At 44.4% G+C, this 14,249-nt stretch overlaps 1 protein-coding gene across 1 annotated transcript; it reads left to right on the forward strand.

Annotated features, from left to right (window-relative positions):
- Window positions 1-737: 737 nt before the first annotated feature.
- Window positions 738-14,136, forward strand: LOC106560312 (uncharacterized). The gene is made up of 7 exons (XM_045687714.2): window positions 738-1,200; window positions 2,109-2,170; window positions 3,098-3,743; window positions 7,892-7,979; window positions 8,345-8,481; window positions 8,629-10,614; window positions 12,905-14,136. The coding sequence occupies exons 3-7, from the start codon at window positions 3,227-3,229 to the stop codon at window positions 12,922-12,924; spliced, it is 2,748 nt and encodes a 915-aa protein (XP_045543670.2). The 5' UTR covers window positions 738-1,200; window positions 2,109-2,170; window positions 3,098-3,226; the 3' UTR covers window positions 12,925-14,136.
- Window positions 14,137-14,249: the final 113 nt, after the last annotated feature.

Below are 14,249 nucleotides of genomic sequence, written 5' to 3' on the forward strand. Positions count from 1 at the left end.
AGAGAGAGAGAGAGAGAGAGAGAGAGAGAGACACAGACAGAGAGAGAGAAAGCATGATGAGGCATAGGAGTGGCCTTCTCTAATCTGTCTCTGTGTTACTTGTGGCCAGTAGTCAGAGGGGATGAAAGCCAGAGAGTGGGAGAGGAGGGGAGAGAGTGAGTGAGCGTAATGTTTACTGTTCATTTTGATAGTTTATTTCACTTTTGTATATTATCTACTTCACTTGAGTTGGCAATGTTAACATATGTTTCTCATGCCAATAAAGTGCCTTGAATTGAATTGAATTGAGTGAGGACGGGAGGAAGGATTTGTGTATGAAAGAGAGCTTCTCCCTACCCTCCAGCTCTGTTTTTTTATAAACATTGAGGCGATGTGGAGGAGGTAGGAGTAGCCTCAGCTGATGACATCATCCATTTAGCTCAAGGGAGCTCAAGTGGATTCTGTAAGAGACAGGGAGAGCGAGGGAGAGTGAGAGAGGGAAAGGAGGGGTGGTTACCATGGTGATGGGTCCTTTTAAGCAGCTGCTGATTTGCTCGAGCTCCCTCCCTCCCTCCCTCTCCTCCTCCTCCTCTCTCCCTCTCTCCTCTCCTCTCTCAACCAGCCATTTAGGCGAGATATTGGTGCTCTGCGAGCTAGGCTGTGGACCTTCCTGCTCCAGTCATTCTACTCTGTCTGCCACATGCAGGGATGGGAGACCCTGCCCTCCAAGCACAGAGAGAGGATACTGGCAGGTAAGAGAAGGGAGGACATCTTTATTCTACGGGGCTTTAGCTGTAGTTGGGAGGTGATCTGATCTGTCTCTCACTGCAGAAGACAGCCAGAGCTCTGTTTCTCTAAGCTCAGATGGGATATTACAGATATGTTCAATGTGTTTGATCTTGCTTGGCATGACAATGACCATAGGAGATGGCAAGTGACAGCACAAACAGATCTGGGACCAGGCTACAGTGACAATGACCATAGGAAATGGCAAGAGACAGCACAAACAGATCTGGGACCGGGCTACAGTGATGAAGCACAGGCTCTGTCTCTGCATGATTCGAGAGGAAGGAACCAAAGCCCATGAAGCATATGTTACTGCTGCTGCTGCCTCTGGGTAACATCAGACATTAAATGGCTGCTTTCAGCACAGCTGCAGAACAAAACAGAGCACAAACAGACACGACCTGAGGTCCATCTGTTGTTTGGGCGAGGAAGAGGGTCAGTCAGTCACTCACCCCATTTTAAGCCAATTTGTAGCTAGCAACTAGGCTAAAACTGCACCATGTTCTCTTCTGTATTGTAATAAAGGGGTGGGGTGGAGGGTTGAATTTGTGGATTTGTGGATTTTACACATAACTATATGCATTCGCTGAGAAACAAATAATGCACTGCTTTGTTTTGACTGTATAGCTTTGTGATCCATTGAAATGCATGGCATGAATTATTTATTGAACTTGGTTTTAAAATTCCATTGACATTCCATACTGTTGAAATCTCTCTCTGTCACTAACATAGCTCACACATACGCATGCACATACTCACAACAAGGCACATAGAATTAATATGCATAGTTGCATAAGGTAATGTAGTCGCACACGTCACATCATACACCACCAACACAGACACATACAGTCACACAGTCACAAACACACTCAACTACATTTCGGTGCTTCGGTTTGATCTTTATTTGGAGTATCTCTGGGGAAATAGAAGGATGTGCTGTGAAGTCTTTTCTTGGTCAGAAGTCACAGTTGACTGATGTTTCATTGATTAAAAGAAAGCCTCTCCACATTGTTTCACCTTCTGTATCTCATTTAAATCAAAATCAGGAAGTCTTAGGTGGAATAGCCTCGTTATAGTATCGTCTCTTCAATGGACATGTCATGGATTTGATATCTCAGGGACATGTTGGTACAGTTCACATGGAAAATACCCATCAAATTGAATGCTCCTTGTGTTGAGAATGCAAGACAGAACCAGGTCAATGTGTCTTGAAAGATGTTTGTGGCAACCTGTTTTTTGAATGAGTACTGTGCTTTGAAGGTTTTTGAATGTGATTGTAATTTAACCAAGTTTTAAATGTGTTGTTTTAATTATGTGTTCATTTAATTATGCCTCTCCCATAGCTGCTCTTGATAAAAGAGACAGTAGAAGACTTGGGGAAAAGCCTGTATTCACCAGCTCACAGGTAATGCATGATAAAAGCTTATTTATTATTTAATTCCCTAGCTATTGTTTTATTATTTTCTTGTATTGTTAAAACTGACTTGTGTGACATGTTCCCATCTATAACACAGATACACCTATGTAATGGTTATGATATGTGGTTAGGATGCTTATTAAGTTGCATGGACTGATTATACTTTACTCTGGATGAGAGCATCTAAGTGCTCAATGACTCAAATGTAAATGTAACGGTGTGATTATGATCTAGGATGGTGACTTTTAAAAGCCTGTAATTACTGCACACTGACACAGAAATGTGAATGGTCGAAACACTAGACTGGGCCTCACGCACACGCCACACGCCCCCCCCACCACACACACACACACACACACACACACACACACACACACTGATTCTGCTGCTGATGACTGTAGTTTCATCATTGACACAGAAAGCAATTACCTTTCAGCCCCTCAGAGTGATAAACACACAGCCTGTGTCGTATCAGACTGATGAAGAGTAACACAAGGCAGACAGAACCTGGAAAGATGTGATGAGGGTTGCTTTTGTGTTACAAGCCTGAGTGTACAGTACAGCTCAGTCACATGCAGGCATCCTCACCAGTATTATTCAATCCTATCGAATTAACATTTGCTTTTGGGAATTTAGAAGATGCTCTTATTGCGATTAACTTACAATTAGTGCATTGATTCAACTAATGTAGGTAAACCAACATATCATGAAAAACCTTTTTAGCCGCTATCTGCAAAATCAGTGCTAATCACTTTCTCTATCACAGGTTAATTACAGGTAATTACAGGTTAGATCAAACTTGCTTCATCCCAGTCTTTAGTTGTTGAATCAAGTCTGTAGACTACTACTCCATTATCCTAAATGATGTTGTGTGATCTGATCTTTCCATTCAAACCTCTCCCCCCCTCTCTCTAGCAGCCGAGGGGTGTAAGATGCCCTTGAGTTCCTGCAGCTCCTTGTGAGAGACTTCTTGTCCACAGGACCATTTGGGTCATCAGGAACACAGAGACAGGAAGTTGCACTGCGGTTGCATCATCAGCCACCATGAAGTCAGATGGGCTGGGGACGCCAGGCCTCCCATCCACCGCAGGGAGAGGGACTGGTGCTACCAAGCCTGGAGACACTGGCCCATTCAGGGCAAAGAACGTCAAGACCAAGCAGCCAGGCGACCACCAGAGCACCACGGTTAAAGCCAAGACTACAACCTCCACATCAGCCAAACCAGTGCTCAACGGTACGGCTGGCCCAGGGGGGGCTAGGAGGGAGGTAGCCACCGCTAACGGACCCAGGGGGTCCCCAACAGGGGGGAAGGGGACTATGGACCAGGACAGGAAGCCTAACCCTAACCCTGGAGCCAGGCCCAAGACCTCTCCCCCAGGCACCACCTCCACAGCTCAGGCCAGGCCAGGGAAGCTGCAGAAGAATACAGCAGGGAAGAGTGACTCTCTTCAGGGGGCAGACAGCAGCACGGCCCACCCCGCCACTACCACCCCCTCCACTTCAGGCAGTGCCTCTCCTGACAACAGTTCCGGAAGCCCACGCAACTGCCCCACCATGCCAGGTCTGGTCTAACATCCAACATAATTAACTTGCTCCCAAGTGGGCAAAACTGGTTGAAAATACATTATAATGACTTTGTAATGATTTTCAACTCATTTTGCCAGCTGGGAAACTGTATTTCCCTTGTCTAACATCCAATGTTATTAAGTTGCCTCCCAGCAGGGGAAGGAAGATGTGTTGAAACAGATGACGTTGTGATAATAACGCTGTAATGACGTTGTGACAATGACACTGTAATGACGTTGTGATAATGACGCTGTAATGACGTCATTCTAACCAGTTTTGCCGCTGGGTTAATTCACTCATTGTTATGATGACATTCATTTCATTTTATGGCAGAAAGTTAGAGTGTCTGAAAAATTAGCTTGATTCAGAAATGAATGGTAGTAGGTTTTGTGAAGAATAAGTAGCAGAGTGATTTACATGAGTTAGGCAGGTAGCCTAGTGGTTAGAGCATTGGACTAGTAACCAAAAGGTTGCAAGATTGAATCCCTGAGCTGACAAGGTAAAAATCTGTCGTTCTGTCCCTGAACAAGGCAGTTAACCCACTGTTCCTAGGCCATCATTGAAAATAAGAATTTGTTCTTAACTGACTTGCCTAGTTAAATAAAGGTAAAATAAATAAAACAGGGAGACAGAGAGAATATATTGAAGTAGAAACGCATTGCAGTAGTGGTGTGTATAAAGATGAATCAGAAAGCACTCCTTTCATACGTATTAATCAGTTCAATGGTAGCACCACGGAATTAACATCCATATAGGTAGCACAGCCTGTGTGGCAACAGACACCCAAAAAAGCCGCAGAGCTGAAGGTCAAAACCACACAGCTCACACACAGGGGTGTGACCAATTGTTTCTCCACCGCAAGTCTGGTCCTAGCTCCTGTGGTGACGGTGTATGCTAGTTTGTAGACTAAAATCGAAGTTTATTGGTTGCATACACAGATGTTAAAGCAGGTGCAGCGAAAGTCAAAATCTTTTTTTAAATCTAGAAAAATCGGAAACAAATCCAAATTACAATCCAAATAACAATATAACAATAATCCAAAAAACTATCTGTGCGTATGTGCATGGGATTAATGTACACAAAGATATACTATGAATGATATGTACAACAATATATATATATTACAGTGAGCTATGTCAAGTATACAATATATACAGACACAGTGTGTCTAAACAGTATAGAAATGGGAAGCATTGATTGTCTAAATGCATGGGACAGCAGCAGTGTGTGTGTGTGTGTGTGTGTGTGTGTGTGTGTGTGTGTGTGTGTGTGTGTGTGTGTGTGTGTGTGAGAGAGAGAGAGAGAGTTTGTGTTTGTGTTTTTGTGTGAGCGTGTGTGTGTGGGTGTACAGTGCCTTCGGAAAGTAATCAGACCACTTGACTTTTTCCATATTTTGTTACAATACAGGCTTATTTTAATATGTATTAAATACTACTTTTTCCTCATCAATCTATACATAATACCCGTCAATTACAAAGCGAAAACAGATTTTTTGAATTTTTTGTAAGGTATTAAAAATAAAAACAGAAATACCTTATTTACATGAATATTCAGACCCTTTGCAATTAGCCTCAAAATTGAGCTCAGGTACATCCTGTTTAAATGTACCATCCTTTAGATGGTTCTACAACTTGATTGGAGTCCACCTGTGGTAAATTCAATTGATTGGACATGATTTGGAAAGGCACACACCTGTCTATATAAGGTCCCACAGTTGACAGTGTATGTCAGAGCAAAAACCAAGCCATGAGGTCGAAGGAATTGTCCGTAGAGCTCCGAGACAGGATTGTGTCAAGGAACAGATCTAGGGAAGGGTACCAAAACATTTCTGCAGCATTGAAGCTCCCCAGGTACACAGTGGCCTCCATCATTCTTAATTGGAAGAAGTTTGGAACCCCCAAGACCCTTCCTAGAGCTGACCGCCCGGCCAAACTGAGCAATCAGGGGAGAAGGGCCTTGGGAGGTGACCAAGAACCCAATGGTCACTCTGAAATACCTCCAGAGTTCCTCTATGGAGATGGGACAACCTTCCAGAAGGACAACCATCTCTGCAGCACTCCACCAATCAGGCCTTTATGGAGAGTGACCAGATGGAAGCCACTCCTCAGTAAAAGGCACATGACAGCCCGCTTGGAGTTTGCCAAAAGGCACCAAATGACTCTCACACCATGAGAAACAAAATGATCTGGTCTGGTGAAACCAAGATTGATCTCTTTGGCCTGAATGCCAAGCGTCACAACTGGAGGAAACCTGGCACCATCCCTACGATGAAACATGGTGGTGGCAGCATCACCGGACTTGAACCCGTTCTAACATCTCGGGAGAGACCTGAAAATAGCTGTGCAGCGATGCTCCCCATCCAACCTGACAGAGCTTGACAGAATCTGCAGAGAAAAATAGGAGGAAACTCCCCAAATACAGGTGTGCCAAGTTTGTAGTGTTATACCCAAGAAGACTTGAGGCTGCAATCGCTTCCAAAGGTGCTTCAACAAAGTACTGAGTAAAGGTCAGAATTTGTATAATTTAATACATTTGCAAACATTTCTAAAAACATGTTTTTGCTTTGTCATTATGGGGTATTGTGTGTAGATTGAGGGAAGAAAACGATTTAATCAATTTTAGAATAAGGCAGCAACGTAACAAAATGTGTAAACTTTCCGAATGCACTGAAAAAAGTATTTGATCCCCTGCTGATTTTGTACGTTTGCCCACTGACAAAGAAATGATCAGTCTATAATTTTAATGGTAGGTTTATTTGAACAGTGAGAGACAGAATAACAACAACAAAAAAATCCAGAAAAACGCATGTCAAAAATGGTATAAATTGATTTGCATTTTAATAAGGGAAATAAGTATTTGACCCCCTCTCAAGAACACCATCCCCACCGTCAAACATGGAGGTGGAAATATTATGCTTTTGGGGTGTTTTTCTGCTAAGGGGACAGGACAACTTCACCGCATCAAAGGGACGATGGACGGGGCCATGTACCGTCAAATCTTGGGTGAGAACCTCCTTCCCTCAGCCAGGGCATTGAAAATGGGTCGTGGATGGGTATTCCAGCATGACAATGACCCAAAACACACGGCCAAGGCAACAAAGGAGTGGCTCAAGAAGAAGCACATTAAGGTCCTGGAGTGGCCTAGCCAGTCTCCAGACCTTAATCCCATAGAAAATCTGTGGAGGGAGCTGAAGGTTCGAGTTGCCAAACGTCAGCCTCGAAACCTTAACGACTTGGAGAAGATCTGCAAAGAGGAGTGGGACAAAATCCGTCCTGAGATGTGTGCAAACCTGGGTGCCAACTACAAAAAACGTCTGACCTCTGTGATTGCCAACAAGGGTTTTGCCACCAAGTACTAAGTCATGTTTTGCAGAGGGGTCAAATACTTATTTCCTTCATTAAAATGCAAATCATTTTATAACATTTTTGACATGCGTTTTTCTGGATTTTTTTGTTGTTATTCTGTCTCTCAATGTTCAAATAAACCTACCATTAAAATTATAGACTGATCATTTATTTTTCAGTGGGCAAACATACAAAATCAGCAGGGGATCAAATACTTTCCCCCCTCACTGTATGTGTGTGAAAAGGACTCAATAAGGTGCAGATCAGAGTATAGGGCCTCAGCCGGTCTGTCCCTCCTTTTCATGCAACAGAGAAAGGGAGAGACTCAGAGTGCCATATGCTCTCCCTCCCTCCCTCCCTCCCTCCCTCCCTCCCTCCCTCCCTCCCTCCCTCCCTCCCTCCCCCTCCCTCCCTCCCTCCCTCCCTCCCTCTAACCAGCCCAGTCATCCCATCTATCTACTCTACTCCAGCTCTATGTTATTGGCTCTGATTGTGCAATATTTTGGCTCTGATGTGCAGTACTATTATCAGTTCCTAGCCTCTAGCTCTCACATCCCTGTTAGCTCTCCTTATAATGGAATCATCTCTGTACTTTGAGGATTTCATGAATTCAATTAGCATTTCTCCCCTCAAAACTGTGTTTATTGTTGCTCTATTTGTCCCCAGTAAGCTGTATAAATTAATTCTGCCTCTTAATCCCTCATTCTAAGTGAGCAGTTTTCATTTTCTGAAATGAGACAGTTTCCAACAATAAATATCAGTGTTTGGTTAAACACACTAACGATCCTCTATGTTTTAGATCTTAAGACAAAAACCCAGGCTAAAGTTCTGACCAAATCTCCACTGACCAAACCTCCCCAGAAAACAGACACCACAAAGACCAACAGGTAAGCAGCACTGCACCCGAAATCAGAACATCCAATTTTGGTAGACCATCCCTAAGAAATGGTAGAAATAACTGTGCTGCCCCCCACTGTTATATAGTGGTAATTGCTAGTCCATACAGAGATCGGTGAAACGATACATTGCAGTACTTGTTAATGCCATGGTCTTTTGAGGTTTATGCGCTTTCCTCGCTTAGTGTTATCAGACCCTTTGATTTTGTATCCATTATTGAATGATTGTTATTGTCCTAAATTAAACATATTTTTAAGCAATTAAAATGGCTTTCATTTTGTGAGTGTCAGGATTAATTGTCTGTTCTCCGGTGCTGTTCTTTTGATTTGATGGTTTTTTTCATCTCCCTGATCAGCCCTACCAATAAGCCCAGCACCAGAGAGGCCAATAAAGCCAAGCTCCTCGCTACAGGAAGAACAACAACTGTAGGAACAGGAGCCAGAGCAGACACAAAGGGGATGAGCACACCAACAGGCTCAGCTGAGAACCATGGTGAGAGGCAGAACCGTGTGTGTGTGCACGCACGTGTGTGCGTGGACGTGTGTGCGTCCATGCGTGCATGTGTGTTTTTCCAATACAAATCCTAACATCATCTCACTGTGGGCCAAAGTATTGAAATATGTTTCTCCTCTCATGCAGTCTCTAGACCTGGGTCATCCCTGAGTGCCAGAAAGCCTGCGTCTCCCAGGAAAGAGGAGGATAAGGATGGCTCCAAAGTTTCAGCAGACAAAGCAGCCAGGAAGACCACCCCAGCTACCGCAGCCACGGCCAAATCTACTTCTAAACCAGTAAAAGCCAGCTCCAGCTCCTCTCCTTCCAAACAGCCTCCACTATCAACAGCCAAACCTGGACCAAAGCAGAATGCTACCTCTGAATCTCCTACAGAGAAAGCCTCAACCAAGTCAGCGGGGCCAGTTAAAAACATATCCTCTGTCGTTTCATCCAAAAAGCCTGCAGCTAAAGAGAAAGAGGGATCTAATGGTAAAACCTCTGCAGAGACACAGCAGGCTAATGACACTGGTTCCGGAGCAGAGAGGGTCTCCTCACATTCAGATCCCAGAGAGAAGGCCTCAGAGCCAGTAGCAACATCCACCGAGCAGAGTCCAGCTCATAACATCCCACTACCACCAGGCCCCCAGGGCCACAGTGGAGGAGGGGACTCCCTCTCCTTACCCCTGAATGCCAGCCCTACGCTAAGTCCTCAGAAGTCTGCCAAACAACCAGGTAAACCTAACTGCACAAGAGGAGTCAGGGCTCTGTCCAGTCAGCCACCAGCAATCAACCACATATTTAATGGGAATGACCTCATAAACGGAGAGCCTGCTAAGCACACAGAGGGGACACACACATGTAAACACACTCCTGGCTCAGCCACAGACCTTCCGCTGGACACCCCAACCCCAAGCAGCCCTCTGGAGGACTCGTGGAGCAGCCTGCACCACCAGGTCAGCCCCGAGTCAGAATCCGGCAGTGCCACCACCTCATCAGACGACATCAAGCCTCGCTCTGAGGACTACGACGCCGGGGGCTCCCAGGACGATGTGGATGACTGCTGCTCCAACGACCGCGGCGAATCCAAGGGGGGCGGCACCATGCGTTGCCATGACTTCCTGGGTCGCAGTAGTAGCGACACAAGTACGCCTGAGGAGCTGAAGATGCTGGATGGTGGGCTGCGGGTCGAGGTGAGGCTGAAGGGGTGCGAGGTAGAGACCACCAGCGAGGAGGAAGGGGTGAAGCAACGGCCGCGCTCCTGGCTGAGCAGGGACAGAGACGAGGTCCCTGTTGAGGAGGAGGTGCAGGCCAATATTACGGTGAAGCAGGTCCCCGACAGCCAGCTCTTCTCCTCTGAGGAGTCCGAGGAGTCTGAGGAAGAGGATGAGAGGTCAGAGGTGGAGGTTCTTCCTGGTCACCAGGCCCCTCTGCCTCCTGCCGACCCCTCTTCTCAGTTTCAGGGCATTGTGAACATGGCCTTCGAGGACGGAGTTGACCCTGGTCAAGACAACGAACAGCAGCAGCAATTGGACTACCAATCAGCCTCTAACTTCCGCCGCTCTGTTCTGATCTCTGTTGACGAGTGTGAGGAGCTGGGATCAGAGGAGTGCGGGGTGCAGACTCCGCCCCAGCAACAGCCTGATGACCCCCTCACGCCCTACGACGTCTTCGGGAGCGACCCTTCTCCGGCCCCTCAGTCAGTCCCCAACTTTGTCTCTCACTCTGGGGGGCACCTGGCATCAGACTTTCCCAAAAGCACACAGCAGCAGCAGGAACAAGGCAACGAGCACAAGTCCAACAACAAACCCATTGTTTTCCTCACTGAGATCCAGGATCCTCTGGTAGATGACCATAACCCCACCAAAGTGGAGGGAGTAGAGCTCAGCCCTGGTTGCCCTTCTCTGGACCATGACCCCACTGACCTGCCTCCCCAGGAACGGGAGAGACCCTGCCACCTAGACCTCCGGCCTGCTGAACAGTACAGCAATGGAGGATCACCATGCAAGAACCCCTCAACCAAGCCTAGCCAAGCATCTGTACCTGTGCATGTAGACAGCAAGAGATCAGACTTAAATTACCCTCAGCAGAAAGGGGGCTCTCCTGTACATGCAGCTATCCCACAATCCCCAGCAGGTAATGTATAATGATCTACATCTAGGAACCCACCTAATTTAAACCCTGTAGCCAAACCCCTCACCCATTCTCCCTCCCCACCCAGCCAAACTCCATTAGTCAAGGCATAGTTAGTTAATTAGTTCTCCCTTTGCAAGATACAATCTCCTCTGTCTGATATAACATGATGTTCAGACTATTCATTTGCATTATGACACGTACACTTATCCCCTTCCTCTCAAAATGAATATAATACAGATTACTTAACTAGTTCAAATTCAAATTGGATAAGGGGGTCGTTTTTTGATATGCCCATATACTGTAGCTGAAAGCTTGTTATAAATGCACAAAACATCTGTGTACCAATCCCTTGATTTGAATTGGTAACACCAATATCTGTAAAAAAAAAAAAAATGGAGATTGGTCAATCAAGAAACGTGCAGAAGTAGCTTAGCTATAATCATCTTATAACAACTGAACTACCTTTTTTCAGAGGCATTCTGACCTTGACTACTTAGATTACTTATGAAAAAAAAGCAATGTTGATTTCAATGAGAACCGATACTAAAATATTAAGTTTGAGTCCTAAATGGCACCCTATTCCCTTTAATAAGGCACTACTTTTGACCAGGGCCCAAAGGGTCAAAAGTAGTGCACTGTGTAAGGAATAGGGTTCCATTTGGGATGCATCCTTAGTGTAAAGTAGTGTGTCATGTGTTGGTTAGAAACCCCCTGCCTTCTGACAAGGTGTGGCGGACTGATGTAGTCCTAGTTGTACTAATGCACTTTGATGTACATAAAAATGCAAATATTCAATGATTTTTCATTGTTTCTTTTAGTGAATGCAACGAAATCCAACAGCTCCTGGCCTTTTTTAAGCCACAGCTGATGATATTATTTATTAGATTGATGTTTCCATAATTTGTATTTCATGCAGAAGACGTGCAACCAAGATTTAATTTTTTTAAATCAAATTACACAATAATATGCAAAGTGGCCAGTTGATTTGGAGGGTAAATCCACAAAAACTAAGCTGTCATTACGACCAGATTGCTTTTGAGAAAGATGTCAATCTTTGTTTTACTTACCTACAGGGACTCTTGCCTACCCAGGATCGGCTTGTTTTTGTTATTTATTGTCAGACCCGTCAGACCCTTCTAACCTGTCTGCTTATCTATAAAGACATCTGCATGATAGTAGTACATGCCATTTGTTGTGTCTTTTTATTTATTCCACCCAATATGTTTGTTTTTACTTCATTCTTTTTTTACTTGTTTTATTCTGTAATGCTGGTTTGGTTCAATAGACGTGTGGTATTGCCTGGTAGTTTTCTGTATGTGGTGTGTCTAGAACAATCTTTATATTCCATGTCTCTCTTTTTTCACTCATATGATACAGCAAAGCAATTACTTCGTTAGGGGTCACGTCTGAAATGGCACCCTATTCCTCATATAGTGCACTATACAGGGGATATGGTGGCATTTGGGATGCACCCTAGTTAGGCTCTATCCCAGTGCAAAACATATCAATCTTGTTTTTGCTGTCATCAATTGTATCATCCATTGCCAGCATGGATCTGTTATTTACAGTGATATGGAAGCAGTGTTAATAACAAAGAAACTGTACATAAAACCAGATGGGAAATGTTAGATTAACCTATGTACTTCCCTTTGTACTGCAAAGTAAATCATTTCTGCCTGAATTTAGGTTTTTGTGACAGTATTATAATCATATCTGTACAATACAATAGTTCTATTCATTAGTTAAAGATACCTGCACGGTTTATTTCTTCAAACATATCACTGGTGCCTGAGCAAACTGAGTTATTCAGAGTTCACTAACCAGCGCTGGCAATGCAATGCAATGAATGGCTTACTGTGTTTTTTACTGGTGGATAGAAGAGACACATCCAGACAACTACATCCCTCTGTGCTTGACCTTTAAGGCAGCTGTCCATCCTATCTATCACCCACAGTCCAGGTCAGTGACTACTCATGACTTATGCATATGATATAATTCTACATTATATCAACAATTTCATATTATAATCCATTGGTCTGTAACTAGGTACCAACAATGGTGAAATGAGGGCCTCCCGCCTCTCTCCTAGTGGAATAGAGGACAGGTTATTGACTCATCCTGTCATTTGATTATTAAATGGATGTTAAGAGGACACAGTTGCATTAAGGGTGAAACTTTAGTAATCTAAATGTTGGGATAATAACGGAAAGAAGTGACCTGCAGAATACCTGTGTAATGACTATGGACTTATGGTTAGATGAATCGTTATGTCATTGTCAACTGTTTTTAGGGGACATTGAAGGACAATGAGACCGACTGGATCAAACAACAACCCCAACCTGTACACATGACTGACGCCCCTCCAAAGCCCTCTCTACCAACTACGAACTGAACGTGAGACAAGCTTTTGAGCACCTCAGCTCCTCTGACAACAGGAGCAGGAGGAGCACAGTGAGGGAGGAGAACAACAAAGAGGAAGATTACAATGAAGAGAGTGGTAAGTTTGCGGAGCGTGACACGAGCATGCTGAAGCAACTCCTCTCGGACCAGGAGTCCAGTCTTGGCATCATAAACCCAGTCCCTGAGGACCTAAACCTAGCCCAGTATCTCATCAAGTAGACCCTGTCCATCTCCCGGGACTGCCTGGACACCCAGCAAACCTTCCTGCTCCACGAGAAGGAGACATTTAAACGCTGGGCAGAGCTCATATCACCCCTGGAGGACTCCACAACCAGCATCACTGTGACCAGCTTCTCGCCCGAGGATGCTGCCTCTCCGCAGGGGTAGTGGAGCTAGAAACGTATCACTGACAAACGCCTATACAGAATTAAGGACTAATGGATCATCTTGGAGTTAGAAACACATCACTTGATTGACAGGTTTAAGGACTAAGAAGACACTATGTTAACTTCTTTCTGGATTTATCAACCTTCTCTCTGGATTCATCAACTAAACAACACTTCTTCTGAGACAGACACTTAGTACTATCTATCAGCGGGACCTGTTACACTTTCTCTCTGGACTTCTGCAACATGTCTTTGGTTTACTGACATCTACAGTACCACAATTATTCTGTCTTGATGTTTGAGTCATCCTCTATTTAGTGGTTGACTGTCTCATGCTTTTATGCTGCTTTTTATGAGCTTTCAGTTTTTTCGGACTCTCAAACTGAGCTTGTTTGTTCGCATTCAGTCCCCTTCAAAGTGCTTGACTTGGACTGAAATAGGTTCCAGTACTAATTTTGGGTGCCAGTACTGTTTATATTTAGGTAAAGGAGCTCCACAATACCTTTCGATAAGATGAACAGGAGCTCAAGCCGTAGAACATTTTATGTGCCGGAACTCAGCTCCAGTGAGCTCCTGCCCAAGTCAAGCACTGCCCCTTCATCTTCAGTTATATACTTAATGGACTGAGAGTTTAAACACAAATAAGCTGTTGTGCATGTGGACATTTATGTAAGTTTAACTGTTTACTTGGTGTTTGCAACCTTTAGAAAGAAGAAAATAAAATGTCTTTCTCATGGCTCTCTACTCATGATGATGGTTAGACAGTGGAGTTCACAGAAACTAGAGAACATGTTGGTCTGTTGGCTTTATATTCATTGTGTACATGAAAATTAAAATGTTTGGTTCTAA

This window comes from Salmo salar, chromosome 10 (genome assembly GCF_965601325.2).
Source record: "Salmo salar chromosome 10, fSalSal1, whole genome shotgun sequence".
NCBI lineage: Eukaryota > Metazoa > Chordata > Actinopteri > Salmoniformes > Salmonidae > Salmo > Salmo salar.